This window comes from Volvox carteri (assembly GCF_000143455.1).
Source record: "Volvox carteri f. nagariensis unplaced genomic scaffold VOLCAscaffold_12, whole genome shotgun sequence".
Classification (NCBI taxonomy): Eukaryota; Viridiplantae; Chlorophyta; class Chlorophyceae; order Chlamydomonadales; family Volvocaceae; genus Volvox; species Volvox carteri.
Genome location: NW_003307555.1, coordinates 1234251 through 1249410, shown reverse-complemented (window position 1 = coordinate 1249410; position 15160 = coordinate 1234251). Strand labels below are relative to the sequence as shown.

General features: G+C 55.1%; 3 protein-coding genes across 3 annotated transcripts in view; 1 reads left to right on the top strand and 2 right to left on the bottom strand.

Annotated features, from left to right (window-relative positions):
- The first annotated feature begins 1494 nt into the window (after positions 1 to 1494).
- Positions 1495 to 2648, top strand: arf10 (small Arf-related GTPase). Its single transcript, XM_002949025.1, has one exon. It carries the CDS (start codon positions 1627 to 1629, stop codon positions 2203 to 2205), a length of 579 nt encoding a protein of 192 aa, XP_002949071.1. The 5' UTR covers positions 1495 to 1626; the 3' UTR covers positions 2206 to 2648.
- Positions 2649 to 2746: 98 nt separating this feature from the next.
- Positions 2747 to 6076, bottom strand: VOLCADRAFT_89379 (uncharacterized protein; the record flags this gene model as incomplete). The annotated part of the gene is made up of 7 exons (XM_002948924.1): positions 2747 to 2932; positions 3252 to 3766; positions 4023 to 4135; positions 4639 to 4785; positions 5202 to 5235; positions 5572 to 5740; positions 5893 to 6076. Coding segments are annotated over 7 exons (1348 nt in total), but the record flags the coding sequence as incomplete, so codon positions are not given.
- Positions 6077 to 8220: 2144 nt separating this feature from the next.
- VOLCADRAFT_89378 (uncharacterized protein) overlaps positions 8221 to 15160 on the bottom strand; it is a gene marked incomplete at both ends in the record, with an annotated part of 8666 nt that continues 1726 nt past the window's right edge. Inside the window, 10 exons of the mRNA XM_002948923.1 lie at positions 8221 to 8272; positions 8881 to 9096; positions 9718 to 9870; positions 10125 to 10177; positions 10252 to 10346; positions 12130 to 12205; positions 13016 to 13348; positions 13661 to 13732; positions 14067 to 14202; positions 14809 to 15070. Coding sequence (XP_002948969.1) covers positions 8221 to 8272; positions 8881 to 9096; positions 9718 to 9870; positions 10125 to 10177; positions 10252 to 10346; positions 12130 to 12205; positions 13016 to 13348; positions 13661 to 13732; positions 14067 to 14202; positions 14809 to 15070 — 1448 coding nt within the window. The remainder of the gene's footprint in view (positions 8273 to 8880; positions 9097 to 9717; positions 9871 to 10124; positions 10178 to 10251; positions 10347 to 12129; positions 12206 to 13015; positions 13349 to 13660; positions 13733 to 14066; positions 14203 to 14808; positions 15071 to 15160) is intronic.

The window sequence follows — 15160 nt, the reverse complement described above, 5'->3', positions numbered from 1 at the left end:
TGTGTGTGTGTGTGTGTGTGTGTGTGTGTGTGTGTGTGTGTGTGTGTGTGTGTGTGTGTGTGTGTGTGTGTGTGTGTGTGTGTGTGTGTGTCTGTGTGTGTGTGTGTGTCTGTGTGTGTGTGTGTGTGTCTGTGCGGCGTGTTCTCCTCCGTGCCGTGGACGCAGCGAGAGCGTTTCGAAAGGCGTGTGGTTTGGAAATGTTGGTGGTGGTTGTTACAGCTGAAATGGCAGTGTAACAGCGTGGGCATTCGTCTGGGTTCTTCGATTCTTCTGTGGAATTCTTCTGTGGATAAAGAAATGACGAGATATGGGAGCTGTGTACAGAAATTCACGAGCTCGAGCTCAAGTTGAACGGACACTCTTCACCAAACCTTGTCGTGTGATGTTGCCTTTTAGCACCGCACCGCGAGAATTGTCGTGACAGTGAGTTGTCTGTAACAAGTAGTTGAGAGTCCTTAACCACTTTGAAACCGTTTTGTCGACTGAGCCGAGGTCAGACCTGGTCAGACGCACTAGGGACCAGTCACAACTGTGTGACGGTGTGCCACAGCCGCACTAAAAAGTATGCTAAGGACATGACATTATACACGTTTATGCGCTCTTCCATGCTCTTTGTCTATGTGTACATATGAAAGACGGTGTTGACAGCATCATCATGGGCTCTGTAAACATCGTAGCGGGTCAGCAGGGGGAAGAGGGGAGATTAAGACGTTGCGCAACGTAAAGCGGTGTGTGCATATATCAATACCGATTCCTGCCCTTACACGCGCGGCCAAGTTCAGCAGACATCCGGTTACTGTAATTGAGCCTTTCCTGGGGACCATTTGCATGGAGAAACGGTCGTTGATAAGTTCGACCGTTATCTAGAGCTATAAGGAAGGCCCGCGGGCTACTACCACCCTGCGGTTTCATTGCTGTGCACCCTGTCGGGACGAAGCCAAATTTAAAATTAGCTGGGATCAGAGAATGTGCGCATCGTCTCAGCGTTCTCCTTCAGAGCATGCTTGTGGGCGTGCAGCATGTCCGCATACTTGGTACCCAAACCTGAAGCCACGACACTCAAATGAGCTCGTTATGGCCTTGTGACGGAGGCGCCTGCATCTGCCGCCCTGAAGATTGTGCGGCAGTTTAGGGCGCTATAGCCCTGCCTCGGAATCCAGCGTGTGCAATTGGAAGTAATTGAGCCCTTCATATAAAGCCATGACCCCCCGAAATATCATAGAGTTATCTTCGTCTATGGGGAATGCAAATGGACGCCCCGCAGCGACACCCTGTGCCACAAGGCTTGAAACCCCTGTGGATATCGGGTCCTCACCTAGGTTCCACCAATCAAATAATTAATTATTTAGAGACATCTTACGTAAGACGAGATGCTGTTGGAAATAGTTTCGAGCTGTCCTCCTTCCGATGAGCTCTTGAATTATGCAGAGCCGTACAAACGCCAGGTGTCCTTGCCAACTAAGTGTCATGACATCCTTTTGAGGCTTGAAGTTAGGACCGCAAACTGCTTGTAGTGACCACCTAGGTTGGGAAGCGTGCAACACTGCAACAGCTGCGTGCCCTAGACCTTCTCCACTTCTGCTTTGAAAGCCGCAGCCTTGGAGAAGTTTTCCTTGAAAGAGCAAGATGTTCCTGGTAAATTGGTTTTACGGAGTTCTTAACTACTTGGGACTTTACAACAAGAACGCGAAGATCCTCTTCCTGGGTCTGGACAATGCTGGCAAGACGACGCTGATGCATATGCTCAAGGACGACCGCGTGGTGCAGCATCAACCCACACAGTATCCTACGTCCGAAGAGATTCAATTGGGCGGTATCAACTTTAAAGCGTTCGATCTTGGCGGTCATGAGATTGCCCGCCGTGTATGGAAGGATTACTATGCAAAGGTGGACGCTATCGTGTACCTTGTGGATTCAGCGGACCGTGAGCGGTTCCCTGAGGCAAAAAAGGAGCTCGACGGTCTTTTGGGCGATGACTCACTAGGCACGGTTCCCTTTCTCATCCTGGGCAACAAGATTGACATCCCAACCGCTGCTTCCGAGGATGAGCTCAGGAACTGGCTGGGCTTGACTTACACCACCGGCAAGGGCAAGGTGAACCTCAGCGACTCGAAGATTCGGCCGTGCGAGGTGTTTATGTGCTCAGTCGTCAAGCGCATGGGGTATGGTGAAGGCTTCCGGTGGCTCAGCCAGTATATTAAGTGAGTGCAGCAGGTATTGCAATGAGGGCGTTTGTGAGAGGTGTTGCGTCGGTATAACGCTCCCGGGGCTAGAAACAGGTTCTCGCGGCGTAGTGTGCTGTTGGTGAAGACGACGTGAGGGTGTTATACCTGTGGGTTGTGCTGCTCTCTGGCCCTGTGCGCTGCAATGCTAATGGCAGACTGTTGTAAACGTTCCCGAGCGGCGGGGGCACATAACTCGGCGTTACGGCTCGTTTCGCACATGGCGGACTGCTACGCAGTCAAACGTGTTCCATTGGCGGCATGTACGTGTTTAGCGGTTTGTTGGCAGTATGGGACTGGTGGCAGGGAATTTTTGTGTCGTTAAGCCTGTGTATATCGGCGTGACTGGCTGGACATGAACAAGCAGCGTGTGAACTTGCGTTGCAATGTCCTGGAGCTTGGTTTGTAACATGCGAGACAGATTTGTTTGGGAGAATTATATTCCTTCGTCAGCTTTTACAAGCTACGACCATTGGCTAACTCTTTGCATCAGTATCTGCCGAACTTGGGACATTATTGCCCACTTCCAAACAGCACCACTATTGTGGCAATGGAGACAACCGCAGCCAGTGTCGCTGTTGCCAAAGTGCGTTGGATGGACGTAGTTTGGTCTAAAACTACCGTAACCTCCGTCACCAAGTCCGGATCTGGGATCCACATGGAGCCGTCCGGCAGCTCCACTTCCCGCGTAACCTGGTATCGGGGTCCAGCTATGGAAGACAGTATGAAACCTGAAGACAGAGTGGAGGGAATGAAAACGAAAACAGCCTTTCAGTGCACTGCGACCGGGTGTAACAGCGAAGATCACTAGCAGCCTCGTGCACCATTACTATATACAAAGCACCTACGGTAGTGTACATGCCTGTAGCTTTTGAGATTAGGTCGTCAATCGAAACCGTGACGAAACGAGCATGACGCGACAGGCGCAATTTGGCAGTTGGCTGCAGAGTGCAGAGGCTACAGGTGAAGATAAAAGTAGTATTGCTGGTGTCTGCACTTTCTATCGTTCAGAATGCAAATCAGCGTTACCTGTTCCAAAGCCCGCGCCCAGTGAAGCCACCAATGCCGCCCCGCCTGGATCCAGCACATGTTGCAGCACCACCGCAGCAGCTCCCGCCAGCAGCACCCCGGTTCGCACCGCATCCAAACCAACCACTGCCGCCGCACCACCGCCTTCCCCAAGGTCACCCCTGCCGCCGCCGGCACCGCGCCCCGTGCTGCCACTGCTACTGCCGCTGGCTTGGCGCTCCACGTCTCCATTAATTAGCTGATGCGCCACCGTGCTGCCCGCCAGGCCCATAGCCGCCCCCAAGCCGCCGTACACCGCCCCGGGGTCCCCAACAACGACACCCGCCAGGGTGTCATGACTTCCGGGATGCATCATGGCTTCCAGCAGCCCGGCAGGCAGCCCGGAGCCGGCTGCCGCCGCCGCAGCGGTCTGCGTTGCGGCTACGACGGTGTCTCCACTGGCGGCCGTAAGCGCGAGCAACACGTCGGCGGCGGCCATGGCTGACAGCACGTACGCCGCCATAAAAGTGCGGTACCTGTTTCGTTCAGACACGACGGACAAGGCCAGGGAGCCGGAAAATGTTTGGAATGTTACCCGCAGGAGTGTCGTACATAGGGCCAAGCCAAATACGCAGGGCCAAATTACGCTGAGGGGACAAAATGTTTGTGGCAGGGTCCTTGAGCTTGCCGTACAGCAGCGGATCAGGAGACCTGACCCAGCCTGCCCAGGCCCGGCTTCCCCGCAAAGCACATGGATGATGACGCCATGCATCGACTGGATTGTCAACCTACCCAAGGGACGCCTCGACGCGCGGCGACACCACCAACATGCCGTACAATACGACAGCAAGACCCAGCAGATCTGCCTGGACAAAGCAGCCGCTCAGCAGCCGCCAGACCTCCGCCTGCACACGGTGTATGTGTGTATGTATGTATAAGTACGGGGTTGGAGAGCTCCAATGGGTTAGTTAGGTCGGAAGGAAGGACAGAGGGACCACTGCGGTATGGTCAACATCATCCCATCAAGGAACAGACATGGAGGCCCCGCCAGCTCCTCTTAAGTGCGGCAAGGCGCAGCTAACCCTGCTCTGGCTTTAAATACAATTCCAAAAAATTCTTTATTCGAAAGGAAAACGACGACGGTGACGGTTTGGCTCGACCATGATAAATAAATAAGGGCCACAAGCCCACAGGGCCTGGACACCCCTCTGTGTGCGATCACCTGCACCCATCTTCCCCCGGATAGGCTGGGGTGAGACTAGGCTATAAGGCTATAGGCGGGATGCTGTCCGGTCTGCGGCAGGGCCAGGACCCGAAACACGCATTGCGGTTCTCCACCCGGAAAGAAAGAACGATGGCGTGGAGGAGAACTTGGCGCGCCCGTACGAATAAAAAAAGCGACACGCACCTGGTCAACCACCGCCGAGCGACTGAGCTCCAGGCCTTCGCGGAGCTCCGAAGTTGCATCTGCACCCTGCGTGACGTACACCCGTACCAACGTGCCGTACACTGCCGCGTGGATTAGTGCGATGATGTAGGACGCGTACGGCACCACCTGGACGGCCGTACGTGGCGGTGGGAAGGGGCGGCAAAACGATGGGTGCGAGGGTTTGGAATGGCCTTGCTCGTATCCATAGTCCTTAAGGGGAACCTGCTACCTGTTTTGAAAGAGCCGTGGTTACTTCCGCATCAACAAATTTCATCTCTGCGTGAAGACCTGTCACAGAGTGAAGACCCGGCGCATACCTCGCTGCTTCACGCAGGCCAGGTTTACACTCTTCACGGTTTCGATCGTCCTGATGGCGCGACTCTAGTTCTTCAATTAACATGCCCCTAGTTCGCCCCCTTCCACTGCCTTGCTGCCACACGCAGACCACCTCCAGATCCAGATCCCCCTGCAACAGCAACAGCAACCCCCAGGGAGCCCTCCACACCCTCTGCCGCTGTGCCAACCCATTCCCGGAAGCCCACCTTGGGCAGCTCCAAGGCCTGTCCAGGGAGGGTCCTGGGGGCAGGAGGAAGAGGAGACGAAGGGTTGTGTCAGGAGGGGAAGGTTACCGCGAGAGTGCGGGGGAGGGGGGGAGACGATGGTGGCGTGCGGGGGTTGGGGTGGGGCGGGGGAAAAAACAAGCAGGGACCCCACCCTCATTCACCCTTAGTGCTGGACCTGGACCTCTCTGTGCTCGCATAAACCTATCGAAAGGTTGTGTAAGGCATCAACCACGTCCCCGTACATCTCCCGCTCTGTCTCCAGTCCAGGATTTGCAGCTCCAGGGTTGTGGGAGCAACCCACATCTTGTTTCGGTCGCAGCAGGGCACCACGGTGTTAGCCCTCACTCACTTGCGGCCCGCCCGGACCTCGTTCCGCAGCATTTCCTCATTGGCGATGAAGCGGCCGGAGGGATTGACGGAGGAGGAGATGGATGTAGTGCGGGGGGGAGCAGCTTGACGCGGCCGTATGCGCCACCATTCCACAAGAGCAGGGTCGCGGCCGACCGATGATGGACCACCTGGGCAGTGGCCAGATTTGCCAAGTGGCTTTTACAGCATGTAATTTGTCCCAGCTGGTTTAGAAATACTGCCAGCTGTTTTCGACTGGGATAGCTTCCAGCTGTATCAGAATGCCAGGGCTCAGCATAGCGGTGACAGCAGGTGAACTCACCTGAATCGTTTTCCGATCCAAGTAGAGAGTCCAACGTGGATAGAGCTTTATCTGATCGATCACCATCCTCAGCGGCCTTTATGTGGCCTACAAGCTTACGACCAAGGTGAAACGCTGTTCGGCCTTTCGTGCATCTTGTGGGTCTCAGGCTGAGACCCTCCGGACAACGGTATAAATGCGACATATTTGCGCAGCTCCCAGCTTGCTGCTACCAGGTTTGGAGCTCTGTGCAGCTGAAAGTAACGGTTTAAGATTCGCCGTACGTTACCGGAATTTAGCTTGTAGGTTGAAACTCTGGGGCATACTGGACGTCCAGAGGCGAATTTCCGAACATCTTTAGGGTCCACCAAGTGCGACACAGGCAGAGTTGTAAACACCTTCCATTGTTTTTGAGCGTGATTTAGTTTCGTTCATGCCGCGCTGACTTCATATAACAGTACGTGTGAGGCCTCCACAAGAAGCATCGCCGTGCTTAGGAACCTCCTGCTTCGAAAGTGGAGACCGGGAAACTTGGCGGCACCACCACCAACAGATGGCGGCAACAGCAAGCAGAAAATATTCCCGTCCCAAAAACGCGCGTACAGGGCATCCAAGGAATTAAAAGACATATAAGTACCGTATCAAAGAGGAGAAGAGCAAGGAGAGAAAGTGGAGACGTCTAAGGGCCCCACATGCAACAACGCAATACCACGAAACACAAGGACAAACACGGCGCGCATTGCTATATCGCAACGAATCGACGCCGCCCGAGCACCACCACGCGGCAATGGGCTCCGGAGCTACAGGTCGGCACTGCACCCGCCCTCCAGCAGCCCTCCAGCGGTGGGACCTCAGCTACAGCGCTGTGCCCTGATGGGCCGTTGGCAATCAAGAGCAAACAAGCAGCAGCACACACATCCAGCTTCCCCACAGCATACACTGCATTAGGGGAGTAGCTTCGGCGGTCTTGTTCGTTGGGGCAGCTGGGCAACAGCCCCTGGCCAGCCCCGTCAGTCCCGGCAAGATATGTAATATACACACACACACACACACACACACATCGACGACCCTCCTTTACTAGGAGTCCGGAGCCTCGCTAAGGCGCCATTCTGTGGCTACAAGACCACTCAAATACACCCGGTAAGGCATATGCACACGAACACACCGAGCCATAAGAGAATACACCGTGATCTGACTACAATACAACATGTATTGGGAGTTATTACAGTACGCATATGAAGAAGAAGTTACGAATGAAGAAGTCGTCCACAGCCGCGCAGCACACAAGATTTTGATGGTGTAGCGGATAAAAAGGAGAAGAAGAAGAGGAAGAAGAAGAAGTTGCCGTCCATGAAGGTTCCTGAGGGCCTCTAGAGCAGCTGCAAACCTCCAAAGACTGGGAAACCCAACCATCGATATGTCTGTCGTACATAGTGATGTCATACACGACGCAACCACAACAATAGTCCGCAACCATGGGCTGCACCTGCGCCCGTTGCATCTATAATAATATGATGTAATTGTGTTCTCTATCCTCTCGCTCTCACCCCCTAGTGGGCCCCAGGTTCTGGAAATCGCGGCGTTCCATCTACACCGCTAAGCTTTCTATCTGTATGTATGTATGCAACCCTCTCCCCACCCCCTAGACACAAAACACACACGCTAGGTACCCGTACCCACATAGCTATGGATACGCACAAGGAAGCCTCTGCAACTGCATTACCCTTTCCCTCTCCTCCCCCTTTCATAACAGTGCGCTTCTCCCCCCCTCACTCCTCGCAAGACGCTCTCTAAGCTACAAGCCTCTTGCAAACCGAATACCTTCATAACGACGATATTACACTTACAATATTAGCAATGACGGTGGCTTCTCGCCTGCTTCCTCCGGGTACTGGGAAGCACACACGCACACGTAAAATACGTGTGGTCCGCTTAGTACGACACTAGTACGACAATCATTTTTTTATATAATCAGGCAGGGCCGAATGCAAATATCTCTCTCGCGAGCCTCCAGCGCCCTCAAGCCCTCGAATCCCCTTTCAGCCATGAAGATCGCGATGATCCGTGATGGCGATATCAGTTGTTATTATGGCCCGTAGGTGGCCTCGATAGGCCGGTGATATCTCTCGCACTGGGCTGAGCAGCGCGTGACAGCAGGTGGAGCGGAGGGGCAACGCCGGGGCAAAACACTGTACGGCGCTGCAAAACACGCCGCGCCGCACCGCACCGTACACTGCATCATATGCTGTAATTACTGTGCTGCATTGCTCCGTGCTGCGTTGGACTGGGGTGAACTGTACGCGCGACTGTACTGCATTGTACTGCATTGTACAGTACGGCAATAACTGATCAAGCTGGAAAAAGCAACAGGTACTCGAACATGGCGTGCATCTCTCCAGAGCTGTAACACGGTGCAAGGGCATCACGGGAGAAGAGGGGCCCCTTTCAGTTGAAGTATGTTTGTCAATACGACTGCCGTTTCCCTTGTGGGGTGAAAAATAATGTACGGGCGGTACGGCCGTCAAGGTCGTGAAATGCGTAAAGGTGAATAGGGAAATCGGAAAACTGTTGCGCGACCTGAACGACCTTCGCTCCAACCGTTCTTCGCGCTTCGGGGCGAGCAAGCACGCAATCGGCGGCGCCTCTTCCCCAATCGCGCATCGTGCGCAAAATCCTTTCCTCTCTTCACTCACTCACTCACCCACTCACTCACTCACTCACTCCGGGTTTTTTATTTGGGTGTTGGTGCATTCAGTATGAAAGTTAGTGCCATTAAACAGGACGTGCCTCCTAGTCTGGCCCGTTTCTTTTCTAGATTTTATCGTCTAATCTAAATGCGGCACCAGACGAGGCGAAATAGAACTCCAACTAGGTTTCGCCTTCTGCCCTGGTGTGCTGTCTGCCATTGTGGTGGCTGGCACCTCGCTGCTGCTCAGGAAAAGCGTCGTGTGAGACCCCCGAAGGGAGCCCACCCCAGGGCCCCCAGAGGTCGCAAGGGGGGTAGCTCACCCCCCGGGGCTAGCCGCAGGCAGTGCGCCCCACGCCGCTCCGGGTTGCAAACCCGGATGCACAAAGCCGCGAGATTCCAGCATCTGCCGCGCCGTGCGCACGTCCGTTGGTACCGCGGTGGAGTCCGTGACGATTGACCCGTGGGTCGCGAAAGGCGCACGTGGCGGTAGATGGGAGCCATGCAGGCCTGCGACGTCTGGTGGCCGCTGGAATTGCCTGGGTGAGGTGTCGTGAGGTGTCGTGGGTTGTGAAGAAGCGAATTGGAAATCAGACAACTTGCAATAATATTACCAGCTGCAGGAAAAGAGCAGGAAAAGAGAAACACAAAACCTATCCAGAGCTGGTCAGGAAAGGGTTACAGACACGCAGATAGAGGGAAGCAGACAGACAGACAGACAGACAGACAGACAGGGCCCAAGGCCTGTCGCAAACTGCCAGGTGGGGTCGGGTGGCCCCAAGCCAACCACGGGCCATCCACCAGGTGGCCATCCTCGGCAATCAAACACGCACACACCAAGGCCCCCAAGCAAGGCCACCACCCAACTACGTGGCCTCGTCAGGGCGCGCACTCAATATACCCCGGTGCCCCCTTCGCCCTCAACCCGGAAGGGGCTCCCATCCAGAGGTCTTCCGCGAGTTCCTGTCCTCGGCTACGTGATGCGCCTTACGGGCTCACCAAAATCAGCCCTTGCAGCCCTTTCGGGGTCTTTTCGCCACCGCCTGGTCTCCACCGCCCAATGTAGGCACGTGTAGGACTCGGGAGCCAACAGGGACTCGGGAGCCAACAGCCAACTCTCACCCTTTTGTCACCGGACTCAACCCCCACACAGGACTCACCCTTGTGCGCCCGCCGCTGCCGCCAGACATGCCGCCGTGAATGGCAGCAGGGTCACGCGCAGGGCCGGAAATAGCCTACTGCGCAGCGCGGACCAATGGGAGGCCTCGCGGCGGCTGGCGGCGCCACCGCAGCCTGCTCCAAATGGGGAGGAACTGAGCGAGTGGGAGTCGCGCGGAGTGCGCAGCATAGGCAGGCGAACCCCCGGCGGCGTTCTGGCGTGAGGGGAAGCCGTGACGTAGCGTCGTGAAATGCGCGCCGGGAAGGGGCAGGCGGGGCGGGAGGGGGGGGGTTTGATTAAAGAGCTGAGTCCAGCGGTGCTGTGTATTGGACGGAGGGATGCAGGTCAGGTATGCAAAAGCTGTATTCGTTTCCATTTATTGCTGATGAGAGGTTATAGTGCACGCACCTTGCCACGGGAACCTCATGCCGGACGGCATTTATGTTCGCCTGCCGTTTTACCTATCGGGAAGGGGAGAGGACGTGTGAGTAGGGCATAGCTCACGCGTGAGCCGGCAGGAGACCCAGAGACTTACTGCTGCAGCCGACATGGACATGGTCTTTCGCTCTCTCGCACAGCGTGCTGTGCTTGCGACAGCTGTGTGGGTGCCACTCTGCATCGCCACTGCAGCTGCACGCCATAGCAACAAGACCGCCGGTATGTGATGGTGTAATTGTCGTTCAAACATTCTCTACTGGGAAATTCCGTTTAAAATTATAACCGAGTAGGCTCTATTGGAATGGCACGACCTTGATTGTTGAAGGGTTTGGAGCTCAACACAAACGATGTCCTAAACAATAAATAGATAGTTGGATTTTACTAACATAACTGAGACTTGCAGTGGGTTTGCAGGTAAGCACCAAACACAGTGAAACGACAAACGTAAAACCGTATCTTTGAATGATGGATTGGAAAGGGCAAAGTCAATAACATTAGGAGGAGAACAAAGGTCTCACCTAAGAGGTAGCATTCGGCAAATCTGGTTGACTCAGACAGTTGTCGTAGTACCGAAGGTCGCAGGCTCAGACCCCCAAACCTGGTAACCAAAGTAAGGTTCCAGTGTAAACACCTTAATCGTTCTAGATTTCCTACTGACAATTCCGTAGGTGAACCTGTACATGGACCGAAAGCCACAAGCTCCATGTCCGTATGCCGCTTCGGCGTACTCCGAGACCCGCGGGTCATGTCCGGTCAAAGCACAGCGGCGGGGAAAAGTATATATGCCGTACTTTACGATACCTGCTGCAAACAAGCTCCACTGCAATCACTATTATCACACTCCTCAGCCTCGGCAGGGTGACGTCGCCGGGACCCGACAGCCAGCGCCCGCCCAGCCAGTGTGAGCCTTAGGGAAGAGTTCGCATCGTACCCTCCAGAATCATCTGACATTACGCGCTGTCTGTGCTGCAAAATGGTTGTTTTGGAAATCTGGTTGTCCTGAATTGCAGCTGCTTTGCAGTTTCCCAAGGGAGTCGATCTGACGACTTTCGGCCTCACCATGTACAAGTCTCGGTACCAAGTTGCATAGTAACAGAGGGCATTTAGCCCAGTGATGTCGGTGCGCCTTGGCCTGACACTAGCTGGACACTCAGTGGAGCTATAGGGCCCCCGCAGTGTTGTGCTGCTGATGCACTCGACCCGTTCGGGGTCTGCTGTAACAAATCGCATTCAAGTACAGCCGGGAGCCGGATTTCAGACACCCACTAAGAGCCTTTCAAACCTGCGTTATCCCAACAACAGCGATGCATGGAACCCTCCTTGGAGGCATCACTTGACGAGACGATCTCCCTTCCCTAAGAGCTACGGTTGGATCCACACTGCATTATCGATTACCATCGTCAGAAACCCCGCGAAAACCCGCTAGAACAGCATATACAAGGCGTATGGAAGGCCGCGAACAGCATTATCACCGTCATCATCGTCATCACCATCATCATTATCATCATCACCGTCATCATCATCATCATCATCAACACGGAGGCGGCTGTTCGCAAGTCTAACCCGCCCTAACATACAACATATTCGCGAATACGTGCTGCAGGCTGCTGGTGGCAACAACGCCAGCCTCATACGGCGTGGCCATGCGTGTTACATGTATGTATGTATGCGTGCATACCTAGCCAACATGGCCACGGAGAATCCCACCAACCCGCACTGACTACGTGCCCTGAGGAAGGTGAAGTTCAACGGCCGCAGGAGCCCGGAGGCTGTACGTGGTGGACCCGCCAAGCTGGTTATGCGTCATACCTACCTACCTACCTACATACATACATACATACATACATGCAGACATATCCTTTCGGGCGATTTTAATAAATAGAGGTGTCCACTCGTCACTACGCGTGCTGTCGCAATGCGGTCCCACAAGTGGGTACTACCTTAGGGTTCATAGGGCCCATCTGGGGTCGCTCACCCCAGTCGCTCGTGCAGTCCCCACCCACATCCAGGGCGAGGCCCCAGCAGCAGCGAGGTCCCCACTTCCCCTTCCGCTGCAACAACATGCGGCAGTCATACATACAGAGTTTCCACCGCAGGCCTCCGCTCGTCGCTGCCAGGCTGTCTTCACACACACACACACACGGCTTCGCTTCCATCTAAATCAACCAGTATCAACTCAGAACACACCGCCAGTATCAGGTATCATAACCCGTTCATCTCCGCGCGCCAAAACTGCCCGAGGAGAAATGGATCGGATCGCAATCGGAGCGGAGCGCAAACACCAACGCCAACACGCGAGCGAGCGCACGACAGTGCGCCACATGTCCTTATTGCTCTCCATTCCTCCTCGTCCTTCCCTCCAGTTCAAATCCTTAGAAGCTCACAGCGCCGTCCTCCCACGTATTCGTCGCAACGTGTTCGCGTATGCGGGGTGGTTTTCCGGTTGGGGTTACACGGTTGGGGTATTCTACCTACCTGCATGTTGCCCTGGATGCCTCAACCATCAGAATGCACCCCCGTCCATGCCGCAGTCAACAGCGTTTTCACACGTACACACAAGCACGCACACTCGACAATGAATAATCCTCCCCCGCTCCGCTCCGCTCCACTCCACTCCACTCCACCCCAAACCCCCCGCGCGTCGCTCGCTTATCAGGAGGCATTACAATGGTAGCCCGCAACCCATCCACACTCGAGCCAGCCAGAGCATTCTTTCTGTGGAAATAAACACGCTTCATGAACTGTGATTTCCTCCTGAACCAAACCCCCCAGCCAACGAAATAACCAACCATTGGTTGTCAGTTAAACGGTTCCTAGGGTTCCCAAGCCATACGAAGCAGCTGCGGATAGTACTCCCGTACCTCCTCTTTAAGAAAGACGCGTGCGGGTTTTATGTACCGCCATTTCCCCTCTGAGACCCACCCGTCCGGCCCAAACGTGAGGTTGCGAAACTCAACGGGCTTGTACGACAGCGTGTTGCCGTACTCCTCGAGCAGTTTGAGCCAGAAGCAGGCTCGGGCCTCTGAGGAGAGGTATTTCGCCGTCAGCGCCTGGCCGGCTGCTGCGATGCGTTGGGCTTCGGCGTCGTGGGTTCGAGCCCAGGCGAGAGCATCCAGAATGGTTTCGGGGCCGGTGCCCGCCCGCCAAACTGGAACAAAATGCTCAAATGGCTTCAGCAGGTGGTGGTAGAAGGCCTGCGAGTCGTGGCGTGGCGCGGCGTGGGGATATCACAGCGGGGTATCTTAGCCGTAGAGGCAGAGAAACCACACGGGGTAATGTCACTCTGTCTGTCTGTCTGTCTGTCTGTCTGTCTGTCTGTCAGTGGCTCATTCAATCCGAACGGGGTTGCAGCCGAGATGAGACGGAATTCCGCACACAGATGGACATACAGATGGACATCACGCAAATATCTAGATACATGGATACATAGATATCAGATGTGTAGACAGACCACGGACAAACATAAGAGTATACAAACATACATACATACATACATACGCACTCACCATGTACCCCGACTCCTCCTTCATAACCAAGGAGCCCAGGGTGAGCAACGTCTCCAGCTTGGAGGACAAACCCTGGGGGTCGGGGTGAGAGGTGGGGGGGGGTGGGTGGAGGTGGTGTGTGTGTATGTGTGTATGTGTGTATGTATGTGTATGTGTTGTGTGTATGTGTGTATGTGTGTGTATGTGTGTGTATGTGTGTGTATGTGTGTGTATAGCGAAGGTGCGGGAAACCACACGCAGAAAAGGACGGCTGCATATGCCCTGTCCTGCCCTCTCATACACTAGCCAATCCAACCAACCCTACCCTGCTCATACACACCGCCCCCTTCACAAACCCTTAACCCCCCTCCCCCTCCCCCTCCCCCTCCCCCTCCCCCTCCCCCTCCCCCTCCCCCTCCCCCCCCACCTGCCCGTCCACATGTAGCAAGTAGCGGTACTCCATGTGGTCCTTCATCGGCAAGTGCTGGTCCTTACTGATGTCCAAATCGTCACTGTACGACAGGGATACGCCGTACACTTCTTTCAGTGAGCGAAGGGGAGACCTCTAGTTGAAAAAGAGAACGGTGGGGAAGCGGGAGACTGTGTGTTTTCGTGTTAGCACAAAAGACGCGCCAGGATGGATCAAGGTGCCCCAGAAGAGCAAAGCGACAAACATGGCGCATCTCTTCAGCGAGAGAATTCTGTGATACACATCGGCACACACACCAGGCTCGTCATCGCGTCACATCATTGCACCCTCCCATCTCCCATCTCCGCAATGTCACACAACATCACATATATACATACATATACACACAGAGACATTGCACATGTCACATAACACGAGTACAGAACCGCATTCCTGCAAATCCTTGGCGACAAGTAACAAAACCCTGCCCCCGCCCCCCCCCAAACTCCAACTCCTACCACATCACTTCGATCTCCTTTCCGGCATTTTGACCTCAGGACGCGGTGCATTCGGCACTCTACTTGTTCTCTCTTTGCTTCAAGTGCATATTTTCCTCCCCGCCTCCGTCCCCCCTCCCCACCTCCCCGCCCCCCTCAACACATAGACACACATGCACACACGCACGCAAAACCTGCCCCCCCCAATAAACCCCCAACCAAACCACCATAACCACCCTCCAACCACCATTACCCGTACTCACGTGTAGTTGGCCGCCCAGTTGTGGAGGTGCTCCCGAACCGGGCAGATGGAGGTGGTGGTTCCCTTCACCTCGCACAGCTGCCGCCCACCCGCACCCAGGCGCTGTGCGGAGGGGTCCCCCGGGTGCACGTAGCGCACGTAGCCGGAGAACCTGGCGAACACGATGGGGCGGCGCTGCGCCCAAGGTACCTCCGCGTTGAAGTGGGGGATGCGGTCCAGGAACTCCCGCTGGTAGGGCTTCATGTAGAAGTGGAAGTTGGGGACTGCGGGGGGGTTAGGGGTGGGGTGTGGGGGGGGCGGGTGGGGGAAAGACAAACCACACACGAGTGAAGCTGCTGCCAGTGGGTGTGGGG